General features: G+C 40.4%; 1 protein-coding gene across 1 annotated transcript; it reads right to left on the minus strand.

The window, feature by feature from the left end:
* Window positions 1-6,595: 6,595 nt before the first annotated feature.
* On the minus strand, window positions 6,596-23,839 carry LOC149078118 (venom protease-like). Its single transcript, XM_089242100.1, has 7 exons — window positions 23,669-23,839; window positions 19,864-19,981; window positions 15,842-15,930; window positions 15,584-15,702; window positions 14,102-14,382; window positions 11,080-11,219; window positions 6,596-6,934 (listed from the first exon to the last, which is right to left on the minus strand). The coding sequence occupies exons 1-7, from the start codon at window positions 23,837-23,839 to the stop codon at window positions 6,755-6,757; spliced, it is 1,098 nt and encodes a 365-aa protein (XP_089098226.1). The 3' UTR covers window positions 6,596-6,754.
* Window positions 23,840-26,909: the final 3,070 nt, after the last annotated feature.

Consider the following 26,909-nt stretch of genomic DNA (forward strand, 5'->3'; position numbering starts at 1 on the left):
CACTTTTTTCTCTGGTTTTATATTCACTGCAATTTGAAGCGGGCTTCATCTCCCGAGTTTGGCGACTTTTCTGTGATTTTAGCACGAGTTGGCAAACATGCTTAATTATGGCATCATTTTTGGTGATAAATGGTGATTTCTGAGTATTTACCGTATTTCTGAGTTCAATTTACCATATTTTTCTCTAGATCCACTAATAATGACAATTTAGTATATAAAGACTCAATAGATGTCACACAAAACAGTTAGTCTGTAACAAATATAAGTAAACAAATCGAACCACCTTCTACCAATCCAATGCCTATAACGTAGTAAAACCCCAATACACTTTTCACAGCTCACATTGATGTTATAGGATATCAAGACTCACTAGATGTCACTGCAAACAGTTAGTTGTCTGCAACAAATATAATTAAACAAACTAAATCTTTTACCAAAGCCTATAACGTAGTAAAAGCCTAATACACTTTTCACTGCTTATGATGATGTCATGGCATATAAAGACTCACTAGATGTCAGTGCAAACAGTTAGTTCTCTGCAACAAATATAATTAAACAAATTCAATCTTTTACCAAAGCCTATAACGTAGTAAAAGCCCAATACACTTACGGTGTATTGTGGTACATTACTTATTGCGCTGTATTGCCAATTGCGTATTGTAGTGCATCGCGTGCTCTGTCTGTATTGCTTATTATAATGCAGTGCGTATTGCGTATCGTGCTGTATCGTTTACTGTGGTGAGTTGCGTATTTTTATGCATTATGCATTATAGTATATCGTGTGCTGTATTTCACATTGAAATTCAGGGCTTATTGCGTATTGTAGGGCATTGCGTATTAAGCTGTATTGCTTATTGTGGTGCACCGCAGTTGCGCATCGCTAATTATAGGGCATCGCTTTCTTATCGTATTTAAGTGGTTATGGCGTATTGTGGTGCTTATTGCGATTTATAGTGCTGTATTGCGTATTGTGGTGTGTGTTGCGTATCGTTATGCATTATGTGTTGTAGTGCATCACGTGCTATATTCCCTATTATAATGCAGTACGTATTGTGGCGCATTACGTATTGTGGTGTTTTGCGTTTTGTGCTGCATTGCGTATTGTGGTGCATCGCTGATTGTGGCATTGCGTATTGTGGTGCATTGCTGATTGTGGTACATTGCGTATTGTTATGCATTACGTATTGTTGTACGTCGTGTGCCGTATTGCTTATTATAATGTCGTGCCTACTGCCTATTATATTGTATTATAAATGTATATTGTGCTGCACTGCAAATAGTGTTACAATGCTGATTTTAGTGCATCGCATGTTGTATTGCTTATTACAATGCATTCCGTATTGCGTATTGTGATGAATTGCTTATTTCGATGCTTCGCTGATTGCGGTGCATTGCTGATTTTGCTAATTGCGTACTGTATGCACTACGTATTGTGGTGTATTGCTATTGTTATGTGCTTTGACGTGCTTTTCTTAATACGATACATCGCGTATAGCGTATTGTGGTGGATTGCATATTATACTGCATTGCTTATTGTGGTGCACTGCAAATAGTGGTGCATTACTGACTGTAGAGCATCGCGTGCTGTATTGCTTATTTTAATGAGTGCTTATTACGTATTGGGGGTGTATGCTTATTGCGGCCTACTGCAAATAGTGGTGCATTAAATGTTGTAGAGAATCGCATGCTGTATTGCTTATTGCGTATTATTGTGGATTTGCTTAATGCGATACATTGCGTACTGTGGTGCATTGCATATTGTGCTGTATTGCTTGTGGTATTGCAGTGCATTATGTGTTGTGGTGCATTGCATGTTGTGCTGTATTGCTTGTGGCTACGATTGCAGTGCATTATGTATTGTGGTGCATTGCATATTGTGCAGTATTGCTTGTGATATTGCAGTGCATTATGTGCATTGCATATTGTACTGTATTGCTTGTGGTATTGCAGTGCATTATGTGCATTGCATATTGTACTGTATTGCTTGTGGTATTGCAGTGCATTATGTGCATTGCATATTGTGCTGTAGTGCTTGTGGTATTGCAGTGCATTATGTGCAGTGCATTATGTGCATTGCATATTGTGCTGTAGTGCTTGTGGTATTGCAGTGCATTGCATATTGTGCTGTATTGCTTGTGGTATTGCAGTGCATTATGTGCATTCCATATTGCGCTGTATGCATTATGTGCATTCCATATTGCGCTGTATGCATTATGTGCATTCCATATTGCGCTGTATGCATTATGCGCATTCCATATTGTGCTGTATGCATTATGTGCATTCCAATTGCGATGCATCGCGTGTTGCGGTGTATTGTGGTGCATTCCAATTGCGATGCATCGCGTGTTGCGGTGTATTGTGGTGCATTCCTTATCATGGTGCACTACTTATTTTGCTGTATTGCCGATGATAGTGCATTGCGTTTTGCGCTGTATTTCTCATTGTGATTCACCGCATATAATGGTGCATTCCCTTATAGGAATAATGGTGCATTACTTATTGTGTATCATCTATCGTTTTGTATAATGTATGTATTGCTGTGCATCGAATCGAGTATTATGCTAATCATATTACATTTATGCTGATCATATTACTGCCATCATCGAGTATTTATACTGGCAGTGCATTGCTTATCGAAATCAGAGTGGAAAACTGGCAATTGAATGACTATTCTGCAGGCATTCGCAGCGCACGAGGAATATATGCTTGATAATTAAAGAAGATGTGACGAGTACTTAGGTCCATTGGACGAGTTGGGAGGGGGAGGGGGAATTGGACGCTGAATGCGTCGGAGGGGACCCAGTGTTAAATAACTATTCTTATTCGTAGTTCTAATTATCGCAATGTAATTTCGGAGTTGGGAAGATGAATTTAATCGTTGATTTTTGAAGCATAAAAGTCAAGTTGGTTTCGTTGAAATTACGTGAAAAACCGGGACATTTCTGCAGAAAAGTCGGAACAGCCAGAAAAACAGAAGAAACCCGGGACTGTCAACTCACTAAAAAGTAATGAAAGCCCAGCCTTTTCAGCTTATCATGAGTCATAAAGACTCACTAGATGCCACTGCAAAGAGTTTGTTGTCAGTCACAAATATAGATTAGTAAACAAAGCTCGACTTCTCACCAATTCTTAAAGTGACGTTCCGTTATACGTTCTGTATTTTCCGGAGCAGAATCGGCATTTTCTGGGGTCCTTACTTTTTTGCTAAAATGTCCCGGTTTTTCACGTAATTTCAACGGAGCCAACTTGGCTTTTTATTCTTCAAATCAACGATTGAAATTATCTTTCCAACTCAGACATCACATTAGAATGATCAGGATAATACGAATAAAAACGGGAGTATTCATCTCACGTATTTGTCATGGGTTTTTTTTTTCAAATTCACTGCAATTTGAAATGGGGCTTCATTTTCCGCGTTTGACGACTTTTCTGCCATTATAAGTTGGCGACTTTGCTTACTATCAGCATCATTTTTGGCGATAATTGGTAACGGCCCGTATTTTACCATATTTCGGAGCCCAATTTCCCGTATTTTTCTCGAGCAAACATGGTCAGCGTAGCCATACCAAACAGCTGCGCCAAAAAAATTATTGAATTACACAAGATTTTTTTTTTCCAATTTATTTGGAATATTTTCTCTTCACAACGTATTTTGTTTACTTCGTCCCACTTCATCAGAGTGCTATGAAAAGCGACATGTCGAAGCACCAGCTTACTGACGAATTTTAAAAAATGAATGGAAAAAAAAATCAAATCCGATTCATCAAGTACCCCCAGGAAACTTCTCCATGAGGGTCCCCATGCTAAAGCCCTGTTGAACAACGAAACATTTTCACTTGTATTCATTTTACCAACAAATAAATTCCAGGTCTCCCAATTCGCAGATTTTTAGCGGAGCCCAGACTGGATTTATCTCGGACTTCCCTGTTGCAAATTTTACAGTGTAAAATGAAAACAAAAAAACGATTTATCCAGGGCCCCCAAAATGAAACATGTCAATTTCCACATGCGTGCCTCCGACCTGGAAGCTTGTCGGACATCGCGCTATGAAAAGTTTTCACTTGTATTCAAGTTACCAAAAAATAAATTCCAGCCTCCCCAATCAAGGACCCGGGACCCAATTCGCAGAATTTTAGAATGCAATTCATCCAGGGCCCCAAAATGAAACCTGTAAACTTCCACATGGGGCTCCCATGACTTGAAAGCTTGTCAGACATCCCTTTCTGACAAAGTGAGGGCCACTCTCCAATTCCACTGTGAGGGCCACGAAAAATTTTCATTTGCATTCATTTTAACAACGAATAAAATCCAGGGCCCCCAACGAATTTCCCGTGACACAATCAGCATAATTTTACTTGGGCCCGAGACTGGCTACCGATGTTGCAAATTTTACAATGATAATAAGGTTTTGTAATTTAATTGTTTTTTCTTAAATGTTAAGCAGCTATTTTCTCAAAATGAACGGTGGGCCACGGCGAAAACCTCGGAGGGCCACTTCGGCTCACGGGCTAAGGGTTGAATGACCCCCCCCCCCGCAGGCAGGAGCGATATTAGGGCAGTGCTACTTGTGCAATCGCACTGGCCGCCAAATAATAGAGGGCGCCGAAATAAGTTGGTAAAATTACACATAACTAGGAAGTAATATTAATTTTTTTTATTAATTACTGCGCAATATATATGATAAATTCATGAGTGAAATATTTTCAAAATTGAAGAATTTCATTAATTTAGCGATCCCTGATTCCCCACTTGCTAAGAATGAGGCCATGGGCTGGTTCCACTAATTGGAAAAAATTAATATTTTGGTAATCAGAAATATTTAATAAACATTTTTAAAATTGAAAATAGACCAATGGGTCGCAAAGTTGATCGTGTTGTTGTTTTTGGGTCGTGGCTGAAAAATGTTAAGAACCTCTTGTCTCATCAATCAGTACGCTAACACGATTAGGGCCTATAGGGAAATATTTTCATGATATTGATGTTGGGAACCCCCTAAAGAGGCGCGTCAAATCACACACACATTGGCGTACGCAAGAGGCAAGGGCGTAGCCAGGGGGGGGGGGGGGGTTCTGGTCCCCCCCCCGAAATGTGAGAAAATGATCGAAAAAAGGGAAAAAGATGGCCAAATCCATTGTTCTGTCACTTTGGTCCCCCCCCCCCGAACGAAATTTCTGGCTACGCCCCTGGCAAGAGGGGTGGGTTAGGGTTCTAACCCCCCTTCCCCCTGGCCGGTATTTCAGTGTTATTTTGCAGCGAAAAACGTAAACCCCCTTCCCCCAGAAGAGAAAATTCTGCGTATGCCTATGCAACACACATTTGGGAATCGCCACAATAAACTAACAAGGATAAGCAAGATTTTTATATTGCACAGGGCATTACTTTGTCTGAGGAGCCGGCTCTGCGTGCAGGTAGGGCTATCAAATCAAATTTTTACCAACCATATGACATAAGTTGCACCGCTATCTCGGACTGACAGAGTCATGACCCGGGGGCACGCACTGCACGAGATTTGTCACCACCTATCCCCATCATGGTTCCGAGGTTGTAAGGCTTGAAAAATGCATCCAGTGAGCGTATCGGTTACATTGGAGAATGTAACCAATATTCTTATAGGTTGCATTTTTCAAGTTTTGCAAAAGAACTTTTATCAAGCTTTTATAGTGCAATCCCATCCTGACCATGGGAAGTCAAACGTGTTATCTATGGCATAAAATATGATGCCACTCTTCGCGATCCATGCGAAGGTTTTATAAAATTTAAAGACCTATAAAATTCAGACCAATGAAGCTTATAGGTTACATTCTAGCAAACCAATAAGCTTATCAGTAGAATTTTTCAAATTTTAAAAATGGACTTTTCAAAAACCTTTATAGTGTAATCCCGGCCATAGAGCTCGTGTGCGGCGACGGGACCGTACATGGACGGTCGGACCTAACTCAGGCCAAAACTCACAATTGCTGACACTACCACCAGGTGGCGACTTATCCGAGGAGATGATGAAATCTTACGAAGGTTTTCAACAGCTTTATTTCAAACCGAGAACAACTCTATCGCCATGGGCAATTTACTTCCGATTGAGTTGCGCCGGAAGTGTAAGTGTGTGTGTACCTCTTACCTGAGTGCTTGTATAGTGCCGTCTGTGATTGTGTAATGTCATCTATATTACAAATTCTGAGTTAAGGGTGATGTTTGAATACTTGTACCGTTGTAGGCCTGTTGTGGCGTTTTCAACAGTTGGCTGAAGCAACGGTGAATTCAGAAAAAATAAAATTTAACTGCCCTTGCGGGGAATCGAACCCACATCCTGTCACTTCATCCTCGGATAAGTCGCCATCTGGTGGTAGTGTCAGCAATTATTGACCAAAGTTAGGCCTGAACGTCGATGAACGGCCCCGTTCAGCACTAATTCAGCTCGTCAAGCAAAGATTCTAAGGGACGTTCGTTTCCTTTGTAGCCTAGTGATCTAGGGCGCTCACCCGCCATGTTAGAGCTCGATTCCCCGCAAGAGGGCAGTTGAATTTTCTCTCTTTCCTAAATTCGCCTTCGCATCAGAAAGCTGTTGAAAACCTTCATAACTGCATAGTGTGTTTTTCTTGCAATTTTCTTTTAATGGATGATGTACATTAAAATAAATAAAAGAATATGTTTTCATTCTTTATGTTCCAATTTTTAATGGCCCGGTGCAATTCAGACCGTGCGACACCTGATCCATATCCCTTGTATTCGTACTGATCGTCGACTGATGCAGAAGTCATCATAACATGCACGGCCTACAGTCGGCATCCATCGTTGAGACGTAGATGAAGTCCAGATAGTTAGTAACGTTCACGTAAACACTCGGCCTCAATTTTCCGCAGTAGCCATTTTGAGACGTGACTCCAACCAGGGCGTAATCGCCACGTATTGGCGTGAATGCGCCACCTCCAGCGTCACCCTTGATAAATGGAAAAAAAACGTGCAAGTGAGAACACTGATTGATTGCTCATATACACACGTTTGTATATCAGGGGAAAAAAGAAGTTAAACCATGCTTCAAAACAAAATTGAAAGTTTTCAGGGATATTGAGTGGAGTAAGTAATTTACCTACATGCAGTCAAACTCGGTTATAACGATATCGAAGATTCCATGAAATTAATTCTTCCATTCTTATAATTATTATAACCGAAGTGTCGTTATACAGCAAGGTTGACTTTTTCATGAGGAAAATTATAATCAGAGTCAGTCGAATTATCTGTGTGAAGTTTCCATTTCCTTATGATTAGAATGACTGATTTCATCGAGAAACATACAGGAAATTTGGATTATTAATACGGGACATGGTAATTGGCTGGATGATTGAGTGAGTGACCGCATGGGTGAGTGAATGGACCGTGTGAGTGACTGTATAGGCGAGTGAATAAGTGCCTGACCAAGTGCGTGGCCATATGAGTGATCAAGTTTGTAACCGTACGAGTGCCCACATTCATTTGGTTTCTCATATGATCACATACTGTCATTCACTCATACGGTTACTCAACTCTTTCAGTTGGTCATTCATACTGTCATGCACCCACTAGGCACTCATTTGTCCACTCATACGGTCACTCACCCCTTCAATCGGTCACTTATACGGTCACTCACGCATTCAGTTGGTAACTTATATTGCCACTCACGCATTCAGACTTCACTTGGTCACTCATTTATTCACTTCCACTGTCAGGGCAGGTGAAATATCCGGGGCATTTTTGAATGAATGAAACACATTTAACTGCATACTTTCAGGCATGTTTAAATGCATATTTTTGCAGTTTAAAATACATGTTTTCTTTATCCGTTGCGCATATTTATAGTTTCATAGCGTATTTTTCTTTCTCTTGAGTTAGGTCATACATCAGTGCTTTTGATATGCATATATTTTCCCACTTTTTACGCATATTTTTCTTTTTCATGCATATTTTTTTCTTTTTATGCATATTTTTCTTTTCCTTTTTGTCCTTGGTTTTAATTTTTGAATGCATATATATTTTTTTCATTTCATGTATAATGTACAATTACTGCATACGTATAATGTCGAAGAATTCCTTCAAGACCATATTTTTCATTTCATGCATATTCTGATATTTTTAAATGCATATTTTTCAGCATTTTTAAATGATAATTTCACAGTTTTTTACATGATTTTTTTTGAAACTTTCAAATGCATTTCTTTTTTCATTTTTGCTTGAATTTTTTTTTTTTGGGCCATACTTTGGCATTATCAGATCATTTGATCATTTTTGTCGCACCGCGGTCATTTTCTGCACTCGAAATCTAATTAGACCGCGACCTACAATTTATTGCCGATTCCGAACGAGAGGCTTGCTTTTTATACTCGTCGAGAGGTTTGTGCGCTAACCCCTCGATGGGGGACTCCCTGCGGTAGCAATTTTTTCTGCGGTCATGTCACCGTTTTGTTTGTACCCCTGTGCCAGGAACGTTTTTCTGACAAGGACGAACCGGGTATCAAACTTGCGACACCTCTAAACATCCTTTAGTACTATAGGCGAGTATGTTATCAACCTAGGCTATCGCGCTCGACATTATTAGATGGATTTGTTTGAATTTTTTTGCACATATGTTTGATTTCATGGAACATCTCAGTATATTTAAATGAAGATTTATCTTAATTTTTAGAGCATGCTTCGACGTTTCTCAATGCATAATTTCAGCATTTTTAGAGCATATTTTACCATTTTTTTTAGCGCCTATAACCTGGGCTATATAAGTTACCCAGGGTGATTATTCCGAACCCATGGGCACAACTAAAGAAGTGTTAGAACACATTTAGCTGAACAATTTTCGATACACAATACACGGTCGCAACGCACACGGTTGAACCCCGCTAGATGACGCTGCTATTGAACGTATGAAGCGGTGGTTCTGCCATTCATCGTCACTTCTACAGTAAATTGCAGAATAATTGAGTAGTTTTCGAAATGAAGAAAAACATGCATTGCACAGAGACGCCGACATGGAGAAAACATTGGGGGAGGGGGCTGAAAATTGTCATTCACCAATGTCATGTATGTATGGCATTTTACATATACGGGACTCAAGCCTGCGCGCTGGAGGTGGAATGGTGAGTTGCATTGTATATCCATGAAGTATGGTGGATGGGCTGAGCTCCATCACAAAATTTATGGGAGGGGGGGGAGGTGAAATAGCCTCAGCCCCTAAGGTCCTGCGCGTATGGCATTGATTACACGTACGGTGCAGTGAACGGGAATGCTCTGGAAGCTCTTTCAACAAGGAAAGTGTCAGGTATACAATTAATTACTCAAGAACTGTATGAGGTGTCATGACTGCATTTTTAACCTTGGACGAGTACGTTAGCAGTGACAGAGACGGATTTATGGTCTTGCCACCTGTGGGCTGCGCAGATTTCGCTGCCCTTTTTCCCATTCCAGTCTAACTGTTGTAAACACTCATTCCTTAAAATTGCCGCCCTGGGCCATATAGCTCGTTTAGCCACCACCAGACCAACCGTGACCCTCGCTCTGTCACCTTAGTGATATAAGCTGGTCCGTCTGAGGAGACGTGGGCCACGTTGGATAAATCCAACGCCCAAGACCAGTAAACCACCCACACCAGGACACACGGCCACAAGCCAACCAGCAGCCACTCCCATGCTTATGCACACTCTCCAGGAATACGCTCAGAGGATTGATAGCAAAATATAAGCAGTGTAATAAAGTGCATGAATACGAATACATGTTCGTTAGTTTTTATCTTTCTAGTGGGGGAAGGTTAACTTTTTTTGTGTCCAAATGACAATTATTAGGATTGATGACCCCCCCCCCCTCTTGGTAGGACAAACATTTTGGAACATGCTAAGACACATGACTCCTGCATTATAAATCAGCGTTTCCCAACCTTTTTTACTCAGCTTTAGTGAAAGTCAATGCACCGCAGACCCCCTGTGTTGACGGTTGATGATCCGCGGGACCCCCGAAGCGTCATAATGTCAATTTCGAACTCCCCCCCCCCCCTTCCAATAAAATCCTAAATATATTGCATGTGTTACTACCTAAGCCCGAAGTTGGCCAATTCATCCTTCCAATATTCGAATTTCGGGCTTTTATGTCAATCCATATATATCCCTGTATGGGTCACCAAGATATCCGTATCCAGATTCCTTTGATCGTTAGGTTTGTCATAATGGGTAATTATAAATAGTCATAATTATCACAAAAAATATGCCAATTGAATCTTTTTTTCTTTCAAACCGAGCACAACTCCGGTCGCCATGGGCAATTTACTACCGAGTGAGTTGTGCCGAAAGTGTGTGTACCTAACAGTCTGAGTGCGAAACTAGTGTTGTGTCTGATTTTTCAGTGCTGCCATCTTTATTTCAGAAGGGAAGTGTAATGATAGAGTATTTGTACTATTGTAGTCCTGTTGCTCTCTGTGGCGAGACTTTCTGACTGGGAGATCGGCTCCCATTCGTGCCTCGAAGTTAGGAACCCAACTTCAGCCGACCGTGCGTCATTATGACTACTCGACCACCATAGTGGCGACCCCGAATCATAGGAATCGATATATGAAGATATATAAGGATCAATATATAGGGCTCAGCGAAAGCCGAAATTTTGGGCATTGGCCGGGTCAACTGGGCCGACAACTTCGCGTACTAGCCATTTTTTTGGGCTTTGACAGTAGCATATGCATTAAAATTTGTGTATAAGAAAAAATTGAGTGAGCTACAATTTCAGAGCACAAAATATGTCATTTATGCAATAGTAGTAAATGTGAAAACTATTCCGTGGACCACACACAAAAAACTATGGCCCCCACATCCTGGGGCAGGGCCGCTGGGGTAGGTATTTTGGCGGGCCCCCAAACCAGACTTTTCACGTGCCCCCCTTCCATAGTGAATTTATTGCATGAAAAAACAAGAAATGATGGTATTTGTAGTACCTCAGGGCTGAGGCCCGGTCAGCCCCACCGTTGTGGGAGCCATGCAAATAACCACTTATTCATGAACCCCCCCCCCCCACCCCCATGGTGCACGAACTACAGGTCGAAAAACTGCTATAAATGCTGAGTGTTTTAGCGCTCACCTTACACGTATCTAGCTCAGGAATGCCTCCCGCGCAGAACTGCAAAGTTTGAGAGATTCGATGTTGACGTAACGCTGCGCAATATCTGTATGGCCTGACTGTAATCTCGGCTTGTTGGAGTATTCGAGGCTTATGCGTATCTAATGTGCATGAAGGGGAAAAAAATATTTTTAAAATTTTCATTGATACTCAATATCCGAACATAGAAATATAATTACACTATTCATACAAAAAATTTAAATTCGTTGACAATGAGTGACCCTCGTTCAGGCCAGAGTTCGGTCCGCACCTCCTAGAGATAGAAGGCCTCCGCACTGGTTGCCGTCATTTAGACTACCTAGAAGTTTGCCACACTTTGTAACACAGCATCCTATTTCGTTTCTTTCTTATTTCGGCGTAGAATCTTCCTGATTGGCTCACAAGTACCGCATAGTGATTGGATGTGGGACATAGAAATCGCCAATTCTGAGCCCGATCATTTCTTTTCCGCACAACGATGATACTCGCATGAGCAGGGAATTTTTTTCCCCTGAATATTCTGAGAGAAAATGGACTACTTACTGACGTCACAAGCAGAGTGCGAAAGCCTTCTATCTCTAGGAGATACTGGTTCAGTCCGGGTAAAGCTGATTTTGATAATTAATATCTCTGACAAAGAAAAAACAGTTTTTCTTCCCATGAAGCCCAAATTGAGTTCGTTTCATTTTTTTTATCAACATAAGGCCCAACAACAAACAAAGAAAAAAGATTTCCAACTGAAAAATTACACTGTCAAGCAAAGGCGCATTTACGGTTTCACCGCCCGCGGGCTACACTAATTTCATAATTTTCTTGTGTCTCTTCCCTCGAATTCGCCATCCTGTGCTGTGTAACCGCTCTTGGCATCCCTTCATTCCTTCAAGTACACCTGTGTTTTCAAGTATTTCTTTCGGTCACTATCATGCTCACACATTCTTCAAGTCACTCATTTAGTCATTCACATTCTTGCACACTATTTTGGTCACTCACAAGCTTGCGAACTCTGTTTTGGTCACTCACATGCTTTCACGTGCTCTATGTAACTCTTGTGATTGCTCACTGACATGGTTCCAAGCTGGTTCACTCTTTTGATCATTTGCACGTTTACACATGTTCTAGGTCATTCTCATGCATATACTCTAATGCCTACGCCGTTACTATAAAAGTTTAATAAAAGTTCCTTTATAAAACTTGAAAAATTCAATTAATAAGCGGATTGGATACATTCATGCGAATGTAAATAATAATGTAAAAAAGCCAAGATTGTTTTTTTTTTAAAGTTTTGTAATAGATCTTTTATCAAATCTTTATAGTGTAATTCTAGCCTTAGATAGGTCTCACTGTATTTGCAACGTATATGAATTTCAGTGCTATCTATCTTTCACAAAAGACACTATTTTTTTTGTTTTTTTTTAAATTGCCGTTTTGAGAGAAGCATTTCTCCGACTAATTCCACATCCTAGGAGTTAAATTTTAAGCCGTTTTGTGGAACGGATTAAACGACTTTCCATAGAAACCCATGGGAAATCACGTTTCGATTAACGAATGTTATTCAGGAACGAATTACACAGGTCAACAAAAGTTTTTACTTTTTTTTTTCCCTAACATGAGTAAAATAAGGTTTTTTTTGACTAATTTTGGAGTAGGGAATTCAAATATGGTTGCGAAAAATCTCCATCGCGTACAGTTTTTTCTGTACGCCTGATGGTCACTTTTTGAAAATATGCATATACTATGGAAATACTTACACATCTTAAAAATGGAGGTAATCGGCATATTTCATAATAACAAATTATAATATATTTATTACGCTACTTAGTCTATCGTATCCATACATCGTTATACTGTATGCGAAATAGGAAAAAATATTAATTTTTCCTCATACAAATACATGTAATATCAATAGAGTGCACATGCATATATACGCAAAGCAAAATTTATTTTCATTTCTCAGTATTTTATGAAATTATAATTAATTTCTTTCTCTTATGTACCGTGTTGCTTTCTTTCTGCAAAAGCCAACAGTAATCACTAATGATTGAAGGGCCCCACCTGCCTTGATTCCCTAAAAACCCCCTTCATTGCAGATGTGAATGTTTTCAAACATTCACGCGATGTATGCATGACAATCAAACTCACTTGATAGTTTCCTTATTTGAGGACTTACAAATACTTTTCCTTGAAGAAAGTTTCATTTGATTTCGGAAAAAAAAATTTCTTTTAGGTGTGAAAAACCTTTGTGCAGATTTGACCATAGCGTGCCTTCAAAATGTTTTACATCAGCCCCAGGGGCGTAAGCAGGATCGATTTAGGAGTGGCCACAAAAAGCTTAGGGGGGAAGGCGCGGGTTTCACATCGACTTTCTTTCACATAAAATATCAGTTATTAACCTTCAAAAACGTTTAAATTGACAGAAATTGCTTAAAATAGCTGATAAAGGTATTTAGTCTTAAGACTTAAGTCTTTCGTATTTAGCCTTCTTCAATATTGTTTTTTTTTTTTTTGATATTTTTTAATTTTTGATCGTCTTGGAAGGGGCATAAGCCCTCATGTCCCCCCTGCGTACACCTCTGATCAGCCCCAATTCAATGTGGAGTAGTGGAAGCAAAACATATAGCAAAACCGATTTGGGACATTAGCTTAGCTCCATTTTTCGACTAAAGGGATGTACATAAACATATAGCGTTTAGTTTTATATAGCGTGCGTTTCTCCTGCAATTAAAAAAACCGGAGAATCCGGTTGCAAATAGATATAGTCAGTGTTGCCATACGCCAAGTATGGCCTAAATATGTAAATTTTGAAAGTTATTCAAAATTAAATGCCGTAACATATTATACAGAAACAAAAATTAAGGTTAGATCTTGAATCGAGACACAGAAATTAATTAAGAACAGGTAAATTTTTTCCACGTTAGGAAAACCTTGTGTACACTAGTGTTGCCTTTGTCAGTCGAGGTATGAATGCATGTCTTCCGTTTATTTCCATTTGCGATAGTACACTTACCTTCGAAAGTCTTCCGACCCCAGCCAATGACAGTAACCGTTACATTCGACTCCATCTTGAAGTTTGGAGGCGGTAACCTGGCGGCGAAGACTTTCTTTTTGGTACGAGAGTGTTCACCTAGAGTGACGGAACGATCCATCTTCAGCACCGCTATGTCGTGCAGCTGGTCCGTAGCATCAGCTCGCTCATGGATATGACGAGACTCAACGTTCCTCTGGATGTGTTTAAAACCCTCGAGATCGTATTCGCCGACGCTTAAGACAATAGCGTCATCTGGTAAACTGAAATTTCATTTGAAAATAAATAATTAAGTGTGCCCATTGAAAAATGCATTCACCAATCACGTCTTTTAAAATTTCGTGATATTTTTATGGTTACGCGAACTTAAGTTCGGGTTCGAAGTGAATGCAACGGCTTGGACAAATCACAGAAATTTACATACCCGTGTGGCATGTAACTTGAAATCATTACATTCCCCCCGGAACAGTGTTTTACATAAGTATTTTTTAACTTAGAGGGCCCATGGTTTATTCTAAGGGGCTACGGGTGAACGGGAGCCATGACAGGCTGATAAAAGGCCCACGAAGAGCTGGGAGGAGGGGGGGGGGGGAACAGACGTACAGAAATTAAGCTTTAAAGTGAAAAAGTGATTATTTCAGAATGAAGCAGAACTGTCCATAAAATCAGCGCCCTCTTAATGAATGGGGGGGGGGGAGAGGCTATTCACGGATATAGCTAGGAGGTGCGACCAGACCACTCATATGGAAGTAGGAAGCCCTCCCGATGATAAAATATGACGCTATGTTTCTCAAGAACAAATATGTAAATTAATATACATGTATTCCCAGCCAGGTCGGGGATCCGTGATGTTGTGAAAATGTCCCTGCACGGAGTCAGAACCATTTATTAACGAGTGCGGCTACCCACAGCCGACTCAATGTTAATGAATTGAGTCGGCCATGGCTGACATCGGAAGTCGGCCGACCTGCTCCGAGTCTGATGTCCATAGGGGGGGGGGGGAGGCTACACGACGAGATTTGATACCATGATTTGTGAGATTAAGTAAATATGTAAGTTGTTACTTCCAGCTGAGTATGGGACCCCAGGACGTCATTTTTTAAGAGGAGGGGGGGAACATGGTCTTGAGACGGTACTTCATAGAACCCATACAAGAACCTTCACTGTATCAGTGTTCGACACTTTACTCGTTGGCTATGGATTCGCTCAAAATGTTAATCTAATAAGTAAGTAGTCTCGCCCTCCTTGATATGAGCGAGGGGGTCCTCCATACGACAAGGAGGCCAATGTGATCCAAAAGGAACCACGAGTGGAAAAAGTTTTAAGAAACCATGTTTTTTACATGACAGCAATAGGCATGTAACTGAGAAAAAGAAAAAAATGCATGCCCGGTAAAAATTTTCACATGCTCCGGGGCATGTCGGGCAATAGTCCAGCCCTGGTACCAAGTAATTTAAAACGTACCCAGCGATACAACTTGCAGCTGTGAGCACGTGTCTGTCAGTGATGAGTGTCCCTCCGCAATAGACCAGTTCTGTCCATTTGGTTTCTTTGAATTTCTCGGTTCTCCCGAGAAGTGCCACCTAGTATTGGCAGAAAAAAAACGCATTATTATTTTGTTCAAATGGCCGTGTCATTAAAAAAAAAAAAAAATTACTACCGGCATTACATACACGCATGTGAATGCATTACGTACCTTACTTACAAAAAATTCAAACTTACAGCAAACGGGAAATTTCCTTCAACAACGTCTTCTCCACCAACAATTCGTGACTCTGGAGTTGCCTCTTTTTCGCATATGCATTTGGGACCTGCAAAGTACGAGATTGGAAGGCGATTTACCAGGCCTATAAATGACTATGCTTGTCTATTACAGGGTCGGTATTGTGCTAAAATATAAACTGAAGAGCCAAAAAAACTGGTACAGGCATGCGTATGCAAATAAAGAGATATGGAACCAATCAGAGTACGGCGCTGCGGTCGGCAACGCCTATATAATAACAAGTGTCTGGCATAGTCGTTAGATCGGTTACTGCTGCTACAATGGCAGGTTATCGAGATTTAAGTGAGTTTGAACGTGGTATTATAGTCGGCGCACGAGAGATAGGACATAGCATCTCCGAGGTAGCGATGAAATTTGGATTTTCACGTACGACCATTTCACGAGTGTACCGTGAATATCGGGGATCCGGTAAAAAATTAAATCTACGACATCGCTGCGGCCGGAAAAAGATCATGCAAGAACGGGACTGACGAGAATCATTAAACGTGACAGACGTGCAACCCTTCCGCAAATTGCTGCAGATTCCAATGCCGGGCCATCAACAAGTGTCAGCGTGCGAACCATTCAACGAAACATCATCGATATGGGCTTTCGGAGCCGAAGGCCCACTCGTGTACCCTTGATGACTGCACGACACAAAGCTTTACGCCTCGCCTGGGCCCGACAACACCGACATTGGACTGTTGAGGACTGGAAACACGTTGCCTGGTCTGACGAGTCTCGGTTGCAATTGCTTCGAGCTGATGGACGTGTACGGGTATGGAAACAACCTCATGAATCCATGGACCCTACATGTCAACAGGGGGCTGTTCAAGCTGGTGGAGGCTCTGTGATGGTATGGGGCGTGTGCAGTTGACATGATATAGGACCCCTGATACGTCTAGATACGACTCTGACAGGTGACAAGTACGTAAGCATCCTGTCTGATCACCTGCACCCATTCATGTCCATTGTGCATTCCGATGGACTTGGACAATTTCAGCAGGACAATGCGACACCCCACACGTCCAGAATTACTACAAAGTGGCTCCAGGAACACTCTTCTGACTTTAGACACTTCCGATGGCCACCTAAATCCCCAGACATGAACATTATTGAACGTATCTGGGATGCCTTGCAACGTGCTGTTCAGAATAGATCTCCACTCCCCTCTTACTCCTGCGGATTTATGGACAACCCTGCAGGATTCATGGTGTCAATTACCTCCAGCACTACTTCAGACATTAGTCGAGTCCATGCCACGTCGTGTTGCGGCACTTCTGCGGGCTCGCGGGGACCCTACACGTTATTAGGCAGGTGCACCAGTTTTTTTGGCTCTTCAGTGCATATGCTCAATCTAATATGGCCCTCGGAGTCATCTGATGTGGCCCCGTGCCCTCAAACCATTTGTAAAAAATGAACTAGGTTGCACTTTCCCAGATCACTTGAGCGATCCTCAGATCATTTAAGTGACCTGGAGCGTTGTTCTAGATTACCCTTGTGGTCTGCGGCACAATTTCACTTCAATTAAGTGGTCCACAGCAAATTTACAGATCACTTAAGTGGCCCGCGGTGCAGCTCGACACCATTTACATAGTCCACTGCACAATCTCAGATCATTTATTTGAACTGGGGTGGCTTAAATGGTCTGCGGCTCATTCTCCATTCATATAAGGGATTCGCGGCACACATTTCCAGATCGATTAAGTTCTTTGCAGTACGTTGCAGATCACTCAAGTAACTTAGGTCAGACTGGGGCGCTGTTCCAGATCACTTAAGTGGCCTGCGGCACACTCCCACCACCAGGGCAGAACATGGTTCCCCTCTTTCCCCCAAGGGGACTTAAGTAGTTGGATAGACCATGTTGGGAGAACTTTTCAGCATCAGTCTGGCAAGGAATTCCCACCCGACTCAAGGAACTAAATTGAGTGGCACACTCCCACATCACTTAAGAGACCTGCGGCACATTTACAGACAACTTAAGCAGCCCGCAACACATTTCCTTTTGAATTAAGTGACCCGTAACGCTTTTTCAAACCAAAGAAGTGGCCCGTAATCTCTAAAAGGTTGAGCACCCTTGTTTTACAGTCAATGAAAATTCATATATTTAATAAAAAAATAATAATAACCTCAGGATGGATATAGAACAGCCTGTTTGACTCACGCACTGCGTGAATCTAGATACAGTACTATGACTTAGCGGCCCTTTAAACGGCGCTGACGAGATATCTCGCCTCGAGTCATGACGATGACTAAAAATTGACTGATTGTTGATTGACAAAATTTGATGACTACTACGACCCAAAATTGCAAAATTACCACCCGAAAAAGCTGTAACAATGTGAGCAACGAGTCTGTCCAATGACAATGCAATTTCTGAAAAAGGGGGGGGGGGCAAATGCAAGTTTCATAGAATAGGTACTTTTCTATAAACCCGTAAGCAGCATTGACGAAATATCTCGCCTCCTTAAATGCCCCTTATTTTAGCATTGACAAGTTCAGACGAGTACATTTGCTTTCTCAATGTACTCGTCGCGGTCGATAGTTTTACCTATATTCCTTAGTTTTTGCATTTGCGGGAGGACGGGGGGGGGGGGGAGGTTAAGTGACATCTCATGTGCCGCTTTAAGGGTTAAGATAAAATAGATGAGCGTAATTTTTTTCAAAATTTTTTAAACATATTTCCTAGCGCAATAGAATTTTAAACAAAAATGTATTAATTCATTTCTTATTTATGTTCATTTAATTTTTTTTAATTACGTGATCCTCACTTATTCCCGAGAGATCTTTGTGATCTGTTCGGGTGATTTGTTAGAAGTTTTAAACCTAGGGGTCGCGACCCGCAGGGGCTTCGAGATGGCGTCGAGTAAATCCACTCATAGCCGAGTATTCTTGTGAGCTAGGGGTCTTGATGCAAAATTGGTTTCCAAAATGGGTCATATAAATCCCATTCACAGCCGAGTATTCTTGAGCTATTTAACCACAAATGCATCTCGTTCATATTCCTCTACGAAAGTTCTAAAGCATTGGTGCGTGCTCGAATATGCGCGTACGTGTTTTAAACCTAACGTAAAGTTTGTTTCTGATTAATGGTCGTTATGTGTAGTGCTGCCATCTGGCATCGATTTTTCTAACTAGGAGTAAAGTGTAATGATTGAATAATTGTGCCGATGTAGTCCTGTTGCTCTCTGTGGCGAGACTAGTACTGTATTCTTAAGCTATTGGTCACGACCCAAAATTGATTCGCAGGGGGCTTCCAAAAGGGGGTCATAAAAATATTCTTAATGCAAGGGATTCTTGAGCTATGGCTCACACGACTTGATTCGCCGGTGCATCCAAGATGGGTAGTATAAACCCACTTACAGCCAAGTGTTTTAAAAATGCTGCATTTAAAAAAGGGCATATAATTTATACGTATGGAGCGAAATATGGTAAAATATCCATTCAAAAATGCTAAATTTTCCATAAAAATAAAAAAATGTGCTCAAAAGAAAAAATATGCACAAAAATGAGAAAAAAATGCACATTAATAGCACTGACAATTAAAAGCACGGAAGTGTGGCCTAACTTACAAGAAAAAGGAAAAATGCAGTAAAACTAAAAATATGCACCAAAAAAAAAAAAAAAAATGGAGAACACGCGTATTTAAAAGTGCAAAAATACGCATTTAAAAATGCCTTAAAATGATCAATACTCGTTGCTGAAACATTTTCGTGAAAAAATTTGATTAAACTTGTAGAATGGGAAGATAAAAACGACCTTCCACAATCATTAGTACAATGCCATCAATAGAGAAAAAAAAAATGCTAAAAATATGCACTTATTCTAAAATTTCGGTGATTTTATGCATTCATATGCACTGACTATAAAGAGTGCTAGAATATGCAATTGCATATAATCCGTGCTCTAATTATTATAATGAGATTGAGGCAAAATATCGGAAGCCTTTTCCTTTTAATCCTTGAATAAATGGAATACTTACGCTTATCTACCTTCACATTTTTCTTGATTCCGGATCTTTCCAAAGCAACATCTCCATCTTGGTGTTCAGGATGCGTGAGTTCAGACGCGGAATCTGGATGACTACTATTTGTCGAGTTCTGCGTAGTCGTCGTATAAAGAGATACGGGGTATTCAAATCATGAAAATTAAGAAATGTTTTCCATTACAAAAAAGAAAATATGCGACATTTGCGTAAAATGCTCTTCAAGAAACCGCATTGAAAATTGTCTGTTAGCTATTTCGATATTGCGATTTTTATAATTCAAATATCATGTTTGTCTATGCGAAATAATATCTGCATTTCTAGTTTTCTCCGTGTTTGTTTTTCGTCACAAACTGGTATTCAGTGTCCTTTGTGCGAACCGAATTTCATTCAATTTCCTCCAAATTTTACACACTTGTTTCTTATGACCAAGACCCAGATGTTGTTTACTTAAAAAATCCTGAAAAATGATCATAAGAAATGTCCAATGTTTACACTCAAAAAATTGCCTAAAAATTAGAAAAAAATTGCTTAAAAACTAAAGAAAAAAATTCAACAAAAATGTTATTAAAATAACAATTACGAATTTTTCTAGAAACTGAACCATTTTATAGAAAACTGGAGGTCAAAGGAAAAAAAATTCTTATTGTATCTATTGAAAATGACATTAATATTTTCAGCATTAGATTTCATCAAACTTCTGAAAAGACACGATAAACTTCTCTCAACATCATCAGATGTTATTGGGGATATTTTTAGGGAGAAATCTGATCTACTCACAGTGTTTACTTCTCTTCAATTTCAGACACTCCCGTGAAGACATCAACACATCATAAGTGCGCTTTTTTTTCCGAATTCCATAGTAGCAAATTGGCAAGTTCCACAGAGCACAGAGGAATATGGACAAGGTACATGTATGGTTTAGTAGTAGCGAATTGGCCTACATCACTTTAGCACATGGAGTTTATCGATAGCATCAATAAGCTCCATTCATTTCTGCAAGGAGTGAAGGAACCACAATGCTGAAGATTGATCTTGTACGTCATCATTTCTTCAACATTCCCAAGGAAAAAATAAAGCTTGAGGAAATCTTGCTTCATGCAGCATTATTAGGGTTTCTTCATACATATGGACTGAATGAATGAACGCCAGGGTCTCTGCCACCGGATTTATCCCGTTGCCGAGATCTCTTCCAGCTTCGTGGCAGAGTCTGGAACAAAGTGAGTGTGTACACCTAACAGTCTGAGTGTGTAGCTAGTGTTGTGTATGATATTTCAGTGCTGCCATCTATACTTCAAATTGTGAGTGAAGTTTAATGATTGAATATTTGTAACGTTGTAGGTCTGTTGCTCTCTGTGGCGAGACTTTTTAACGGGGAGATCGGCTCGCATTCGCTCCTTGAAGTTGGGAACTACAGAAAACCAACTTCAGCCGACCACCATTGTGGGGTTCGAACCCGGATCCTCGCATCGCGAGTCCGTCACTCTAACCACTCGACCACCACAGCGGCATATGTACTTGGACTGTGACGTGCATTGTGCTGCCACAAATGTTGAATTTTTACATTGTTGTTGTGTTTACTGTTTCCTTTTTTTTACCCCATATACTTTGAAAAAGTGTTCTCATGTTTGATCAGGTGGGGGTGAATAGATTTGAGGGGCTGGGGAGGGGTGTTTGCTACTTTTCCAACACATACCCTTTACGATAGAGGTTCCGTAAGGAATGTTAACGTGGGTATCTGTCGGGTAGTTCAAGCATTCTTACGGATCAAAATCATCCAACATGAATTTGCAAATTTCAAAATTCCCCCCCTCTCCCCTGTAATACGTACATGCAAGTACTACACCATGTTTCCTCTTATATAATGAAAATTCATGTCTCTCAACATCGCATATGGGATCAGAATTTCTTGAATTCACTTTCATTTATTGTCTGGTTAAGTGTGGCCAGCTCTTGGAATTTTTAATGAATAATAAATTTACCTGGAACTAACTATATATGTAAACTGTGCCATCTCTAAAGGAAGATACAAAAAGTTTTGAAAAATGCATAAAAATTCAAATTTCATAAACATCAGGACCCTGCTTATGACCTATTTGAAATAACTATATATATATATATAGAAATGTACATTACATGAAAATTATTTTTTTTTGTCCATAGGCAGCTGTAATATGCAGTGTAGTAAAAAAATTGTAAAAGTTTCATATTTTAAATGAAATACTGCAAACAAAAAAACTAATATGTGAACTTAAAAGAGATAGCAAAAATATACATGAAAATTCACGATTTTCAAAAAAAGGAAGGAAAAATTCAAATAGGAATTCAAAAATGAAAAAAGTTATAGCCAATGTTCAGGGCTTTCATCGGTTGGAACATCATGATATTGGCTTAACACTGAGCGTTTCTGGGAGCATTTCTTGGCCTCCATAGCCTAAATAAATGCTCTTATTTATGTAGATGTATTTATTATGTAGTAATAGAATTTATATCATTTAGCAATAGAATTCAGCATTTAGCTATAGAATTCAGCATTTAGCAATAGAATTCAGCATTTAGAAACAAAAATTCAGCACAATAATCTATTTCCATATATTTTGGACACCTCTCTAACTTGAATAGATTTCAATGGAACCGTAGGTGACCAACTTGAACAGGTTATACTGTATAACAAATTCAAACTAGTATCGTGGAAATAAAACGAGACAAATATAGAAAAAAAGACCGGTATCATCAAAAATACAGAAATATCTCGTAATACGGGACACAAGTTCTCCGCCAAATTGTTTCAGACATTTTACTGGTCTTTGTTTTCAGAATGGTCGAGGAACGCTACACTGGAGGAAATATAGTAATGATACTTACACACGTAACTCCGGGTACGTAAAGATAATAAACGAAAAATACGCAATAAATAGCCATCACGAAGGAGGTCGAAACCAAGTCCATATGCAGGCGCATAATAAAGCTCACTTAGATTGAAATCGCCGCTATACGTGTGATAATATCATCAATACTAGAACACAACTGTGGCGTAATGATATTTTTCACTCCATTGCTCAACGATTAGAGCAAATGATTGTTATACAAGTTTCACATCGGTTTTAGGCAATATTCCTTGTTCTGAGCAGAACAATACGCCATTCGATTGCCAATTCTTTTTTCATTCAGGTTTTCATATTTCATCATCGATTGCTCATAAGGAGAAGAAATGTAACTCCTGTACTGAGAAATGAAAAATATATATATATACAGGGTGGGCAAAAAGTGTCCGTAGAAACTTTAAAAAGTCATAAAAACTGGAAAAATTATCGAAATCAAAAACGGTTTGCAGGGTCAGCATCGCTAGGTGACGGGAATTTTTTTAAGACAGGAAAAGAAAACTCAAAAGCAACCGTTAGGTAACGCTGCTACGAGCGACTTCGGCGGAAATATGCAAATGAGACGGTTATAAGAACTTGCGCTCCTGATCCACAACCAGTTGTAAACCGTGTACCTGCTGCACTCTGCCGTTTGTAGATTTGTGACTCGCCTAACACAATGTGCTATCTATCCCCTGTTGTGGTGGTAGTCATGTGGAACACATACTGCAGTAATAAACGATTTCGCGGTATTCTGTTCGTTATTTGCTTATCTTTTCTTTGACTTGTGTACGTCAGCGCCACCTATCGGATGTTTTTTGAGTTACCCCCCCCCCCCCGGTCTTAAAAATTTCCCGTGACCTAGCGATGCTAACCGTTTTTTATTTCGGTTATTTTTCCTTTTTATGGGTTTAAACACTTAACACGATTAAAATCCTGACCAGACTTTTCAATGAGCTTATGAGGCACCAATACTTCCCAAAAATCTGGAAATTTGCTATCATAAGGCTCATTCCAAAGGCTGGCCAGGATTTGTCACTTGCCTCTAATTGGCGGCCACTCCCTCTTCTCAGCTCGCTGGGGAAAGTGTTGTGGTAGTCAGAAGAGTCCATGACTACAATGACTACCACCGAATACTAATACCAGATCAACATGGCTTCAGAGACGGACACTCCACGACAACGCAACTCCTGAGGGTGATCGAATACTTGCAATGGGATAGAGCCAACCGCGTGACAGTTGCAATGGCCCTCTACGATTTATCAAAAAGTTTCGATAAGGTTTGGCATTACGGTCTGTTGTATAAGCTAATTAGCATGAAATTGCCACATAGCTTAATAAATTTTGCCAAAAATCATCTAGAAGGTAGATCCTTCAGAGTCAAAATTAATGATGCATTATCCTCCGAGCGACCCATACGGGCTTCCATAGCCCAAGGAAGCGTTCTCGGACCGGCACTACATAATTATCACATGAACGACTTCCCCGTGAGCCCCACAGGTCTCACGGCCCTTTACGCTGATGACAGCGTAGTGCCATCACAGCCCATTGCGCGCATTGGAACGCCTTCAGGAAAACGCGAGAGACATCGAGCAATGGTGTGTGAACAGTAGAACAAGATTGAACGCTGATAAAACAGTGTCCATATGGATCACGGGAGTTAGACCCTCCAACCTCCCCCCCCACTCCCCAAGCCTACCTTGAGGTGGGGGGGGGGCTCAAGGATCATACCAACAGACAGAGCCAAATACCTCGGAATTATCCTCGACAAGCGACTTGCGTTCACCCGGGTCTAGGTCAATTCGTCGCGATCAACTTGTCGCACGACAATTCGTCGCAATCAATTTGTCGCAGCGTCAATTCGTCGTGCTACAAACTCGTCGCGGTACAAATTTGTCGCAGAGTCAGTTCGTCGCGGTACAAATTTGTCGCAGAGTCAGTTCGTCGCGGTGAAAATTTGTCGCAGACTCATTTCGTCGCGGTACAAATTTGTCGCAGAGTCAGTTCGTCGCGGTACAAATTTGTCGCAGAATCAGTTCGTCGCGGTACGAATTTGTCGCAGAATCAGTTCGTCGCGGTACAAATTTGTCGCAGAGTCAGTACGCCGATCAAATAAATTTTCAAAATTAAATTTTCACCGTATAAGCCGCACTCCCGCTTTCTGGCGGGATCTCCATTTCTCGCAGCGAGGGGCGTTGGGCGAACACACCAAGATGATAAATTACGATAAAATAAATTTTCAAAATTAAATTTTCACCGTATAAGCCGCACTCCCGCTTTCTGGCGGGAACTCCATTTCTCACAGCGAGTGGCGTTGGGCGAACACACCAAGATGATAAATTACGATAAAATAAATTTTCAAAATTAAATTTTCACCGTATAAGCCGCACTCCCGCTTTCTGGCGGGATCTCCATTTCTCGCAGCGAGTGGCGTTGGGCGAACACACCAAGATGATAAATTACGATAAAATAAATTTTCAAAATTAAATTTTCACCGTATAAGCCGCACTCCCGCTTTCTGGCGGGATCTCCATTTCTCACAGCGAGTGGCGTTGGGCGAACACACCAAGATGATAAATTACGATAAAATAAATTTTCAAAATTAAATTTTCACCGTATAAGCCGCACTCCCGCTTTCTGGCGGGATCTCCATTTCTCGCAGCGAGTGGCGTTGGGCGAACACACCAAGATGATAAATTACGATAAAATAAATTTTCAAAATTAAATTTTCACCGTATAAGCCGCACTCCCGCTTTCTGGCGGGATCTCCATTTCTCACAGCGAGTGGCGTTGGGCGAACACACCAAGATGATAAATTACGATAAAATAAATTTTCAAAATTAAATTTTCACCGTATAAGCCGCACTCCCGCTTTCTGGCGGGATCTCCATTTCTCGCAGCGAGGGGTGTTGCGGGAACACACCAAGATGATAAATTAGGATCAATGCCCATCCCAAAGCACAATTTGCCTAAGGGGTCATTCAAGTATTACGTCAGGATCGGGGAGGGAGTTTCGGATTTGTTGACTTTTGATGGCGGGGGGGGGGGGTTGAAGGTCGCTTACGTCATCAACCACCCCTTTTTGAAGATATGAAATATTCTAAGCTTCTGGTGAAATTTTGCTGACGGGGGAGGGGATGGGGGTCAGTGTTTTGCTGATTTTTGCTGACAAGGGGGAGGGGGTCAAAAATGGCTGAAAATCTGCTCACGTAATACTTGAATGGCCCTAATTCACTATTGAATATGTATCTGCCATGTAGGGAATACATCTTTGAGGAATTTTTTACCGACAATATATCTAAGGCTAGCATTACACTATGAAAGTGTTCTAAAAGTCCTTTTATAAAACTTGAAAAATTCAACCAATAAGATTATCGGTTGCATTTGCTCGAATGTAACCTATGAACTTTATTGGTTGGATTTTTTGAGTTTTTAACTTGAGCAACTTATCCGGTGCAAATTAAATTTTGAAAATGTATGTGATCGCAATTTATCATCTCGGTGTGCGCCCCAACTCCCCTCGCTACGAGTAATGCAAATCTCGAGAGAAAGCGACAAGTGTGGCTTATCCGGTGAAAATGAAATATTAATTAAATTAAATTATTAATTATTTCAGGTTCTTGTGGAGATACTGTAGTGGTTAATGTTGGTGGGAGTCTCGATTCCACATGGGACAGATACAAGTTTACACTTAAAGACAGCCTCCGCTGTACTGTAATTTGGGGAATATCATAAACACCGACATTTTTTTACAGAATTTTAAAATTTTATCATAGAAAAAATGATTTTTTTAACATTTACAATAATTAAATAATAAAACATTAATATCAATTGTAATTTTAATTTCGATGTAATTTCGATGATTTTTTTCGAAATGACAAAAAAAAAAATTTAGTAAACTGTGTGCATTTCTTGATGGAAAAAAACTTTTCTTCATGTTTATTTTTTCACGTATGAGACAAAAAAACCTACATACAGATCGCGTGACGAGTTGACTCTGCGATAAATTGACGTCCCGACGAATTGGTTACACGACAAATTGTCACTGCGACGAATTTGTACCGCGACGAATTGGCTCTGCGACGAATTTGTACCGCGACGAATTGGCTCTGCGACGAATTTGTACCGCGACGAATTTGTATCGCGACGAATTTGTACCGCGACGAATTTGTATCGCGACGA

This window comes from Pholcus phalangioides, unplaced genomic scaffold (assembly GCF_987345545.1).
Source record: "Pholcus phalangioides strain wild (caught in Gottingen) unplaced genomic scaffold, Ppha-v1.0 ptg000014l_1, whole genome shotgun sequence".
Lineage (NCBI taxonomy): Eukaryota > Metazoa > Arthropoda > Arachnida > Araneae > Pholcidae > Pholcus > Pholcus phalangioides.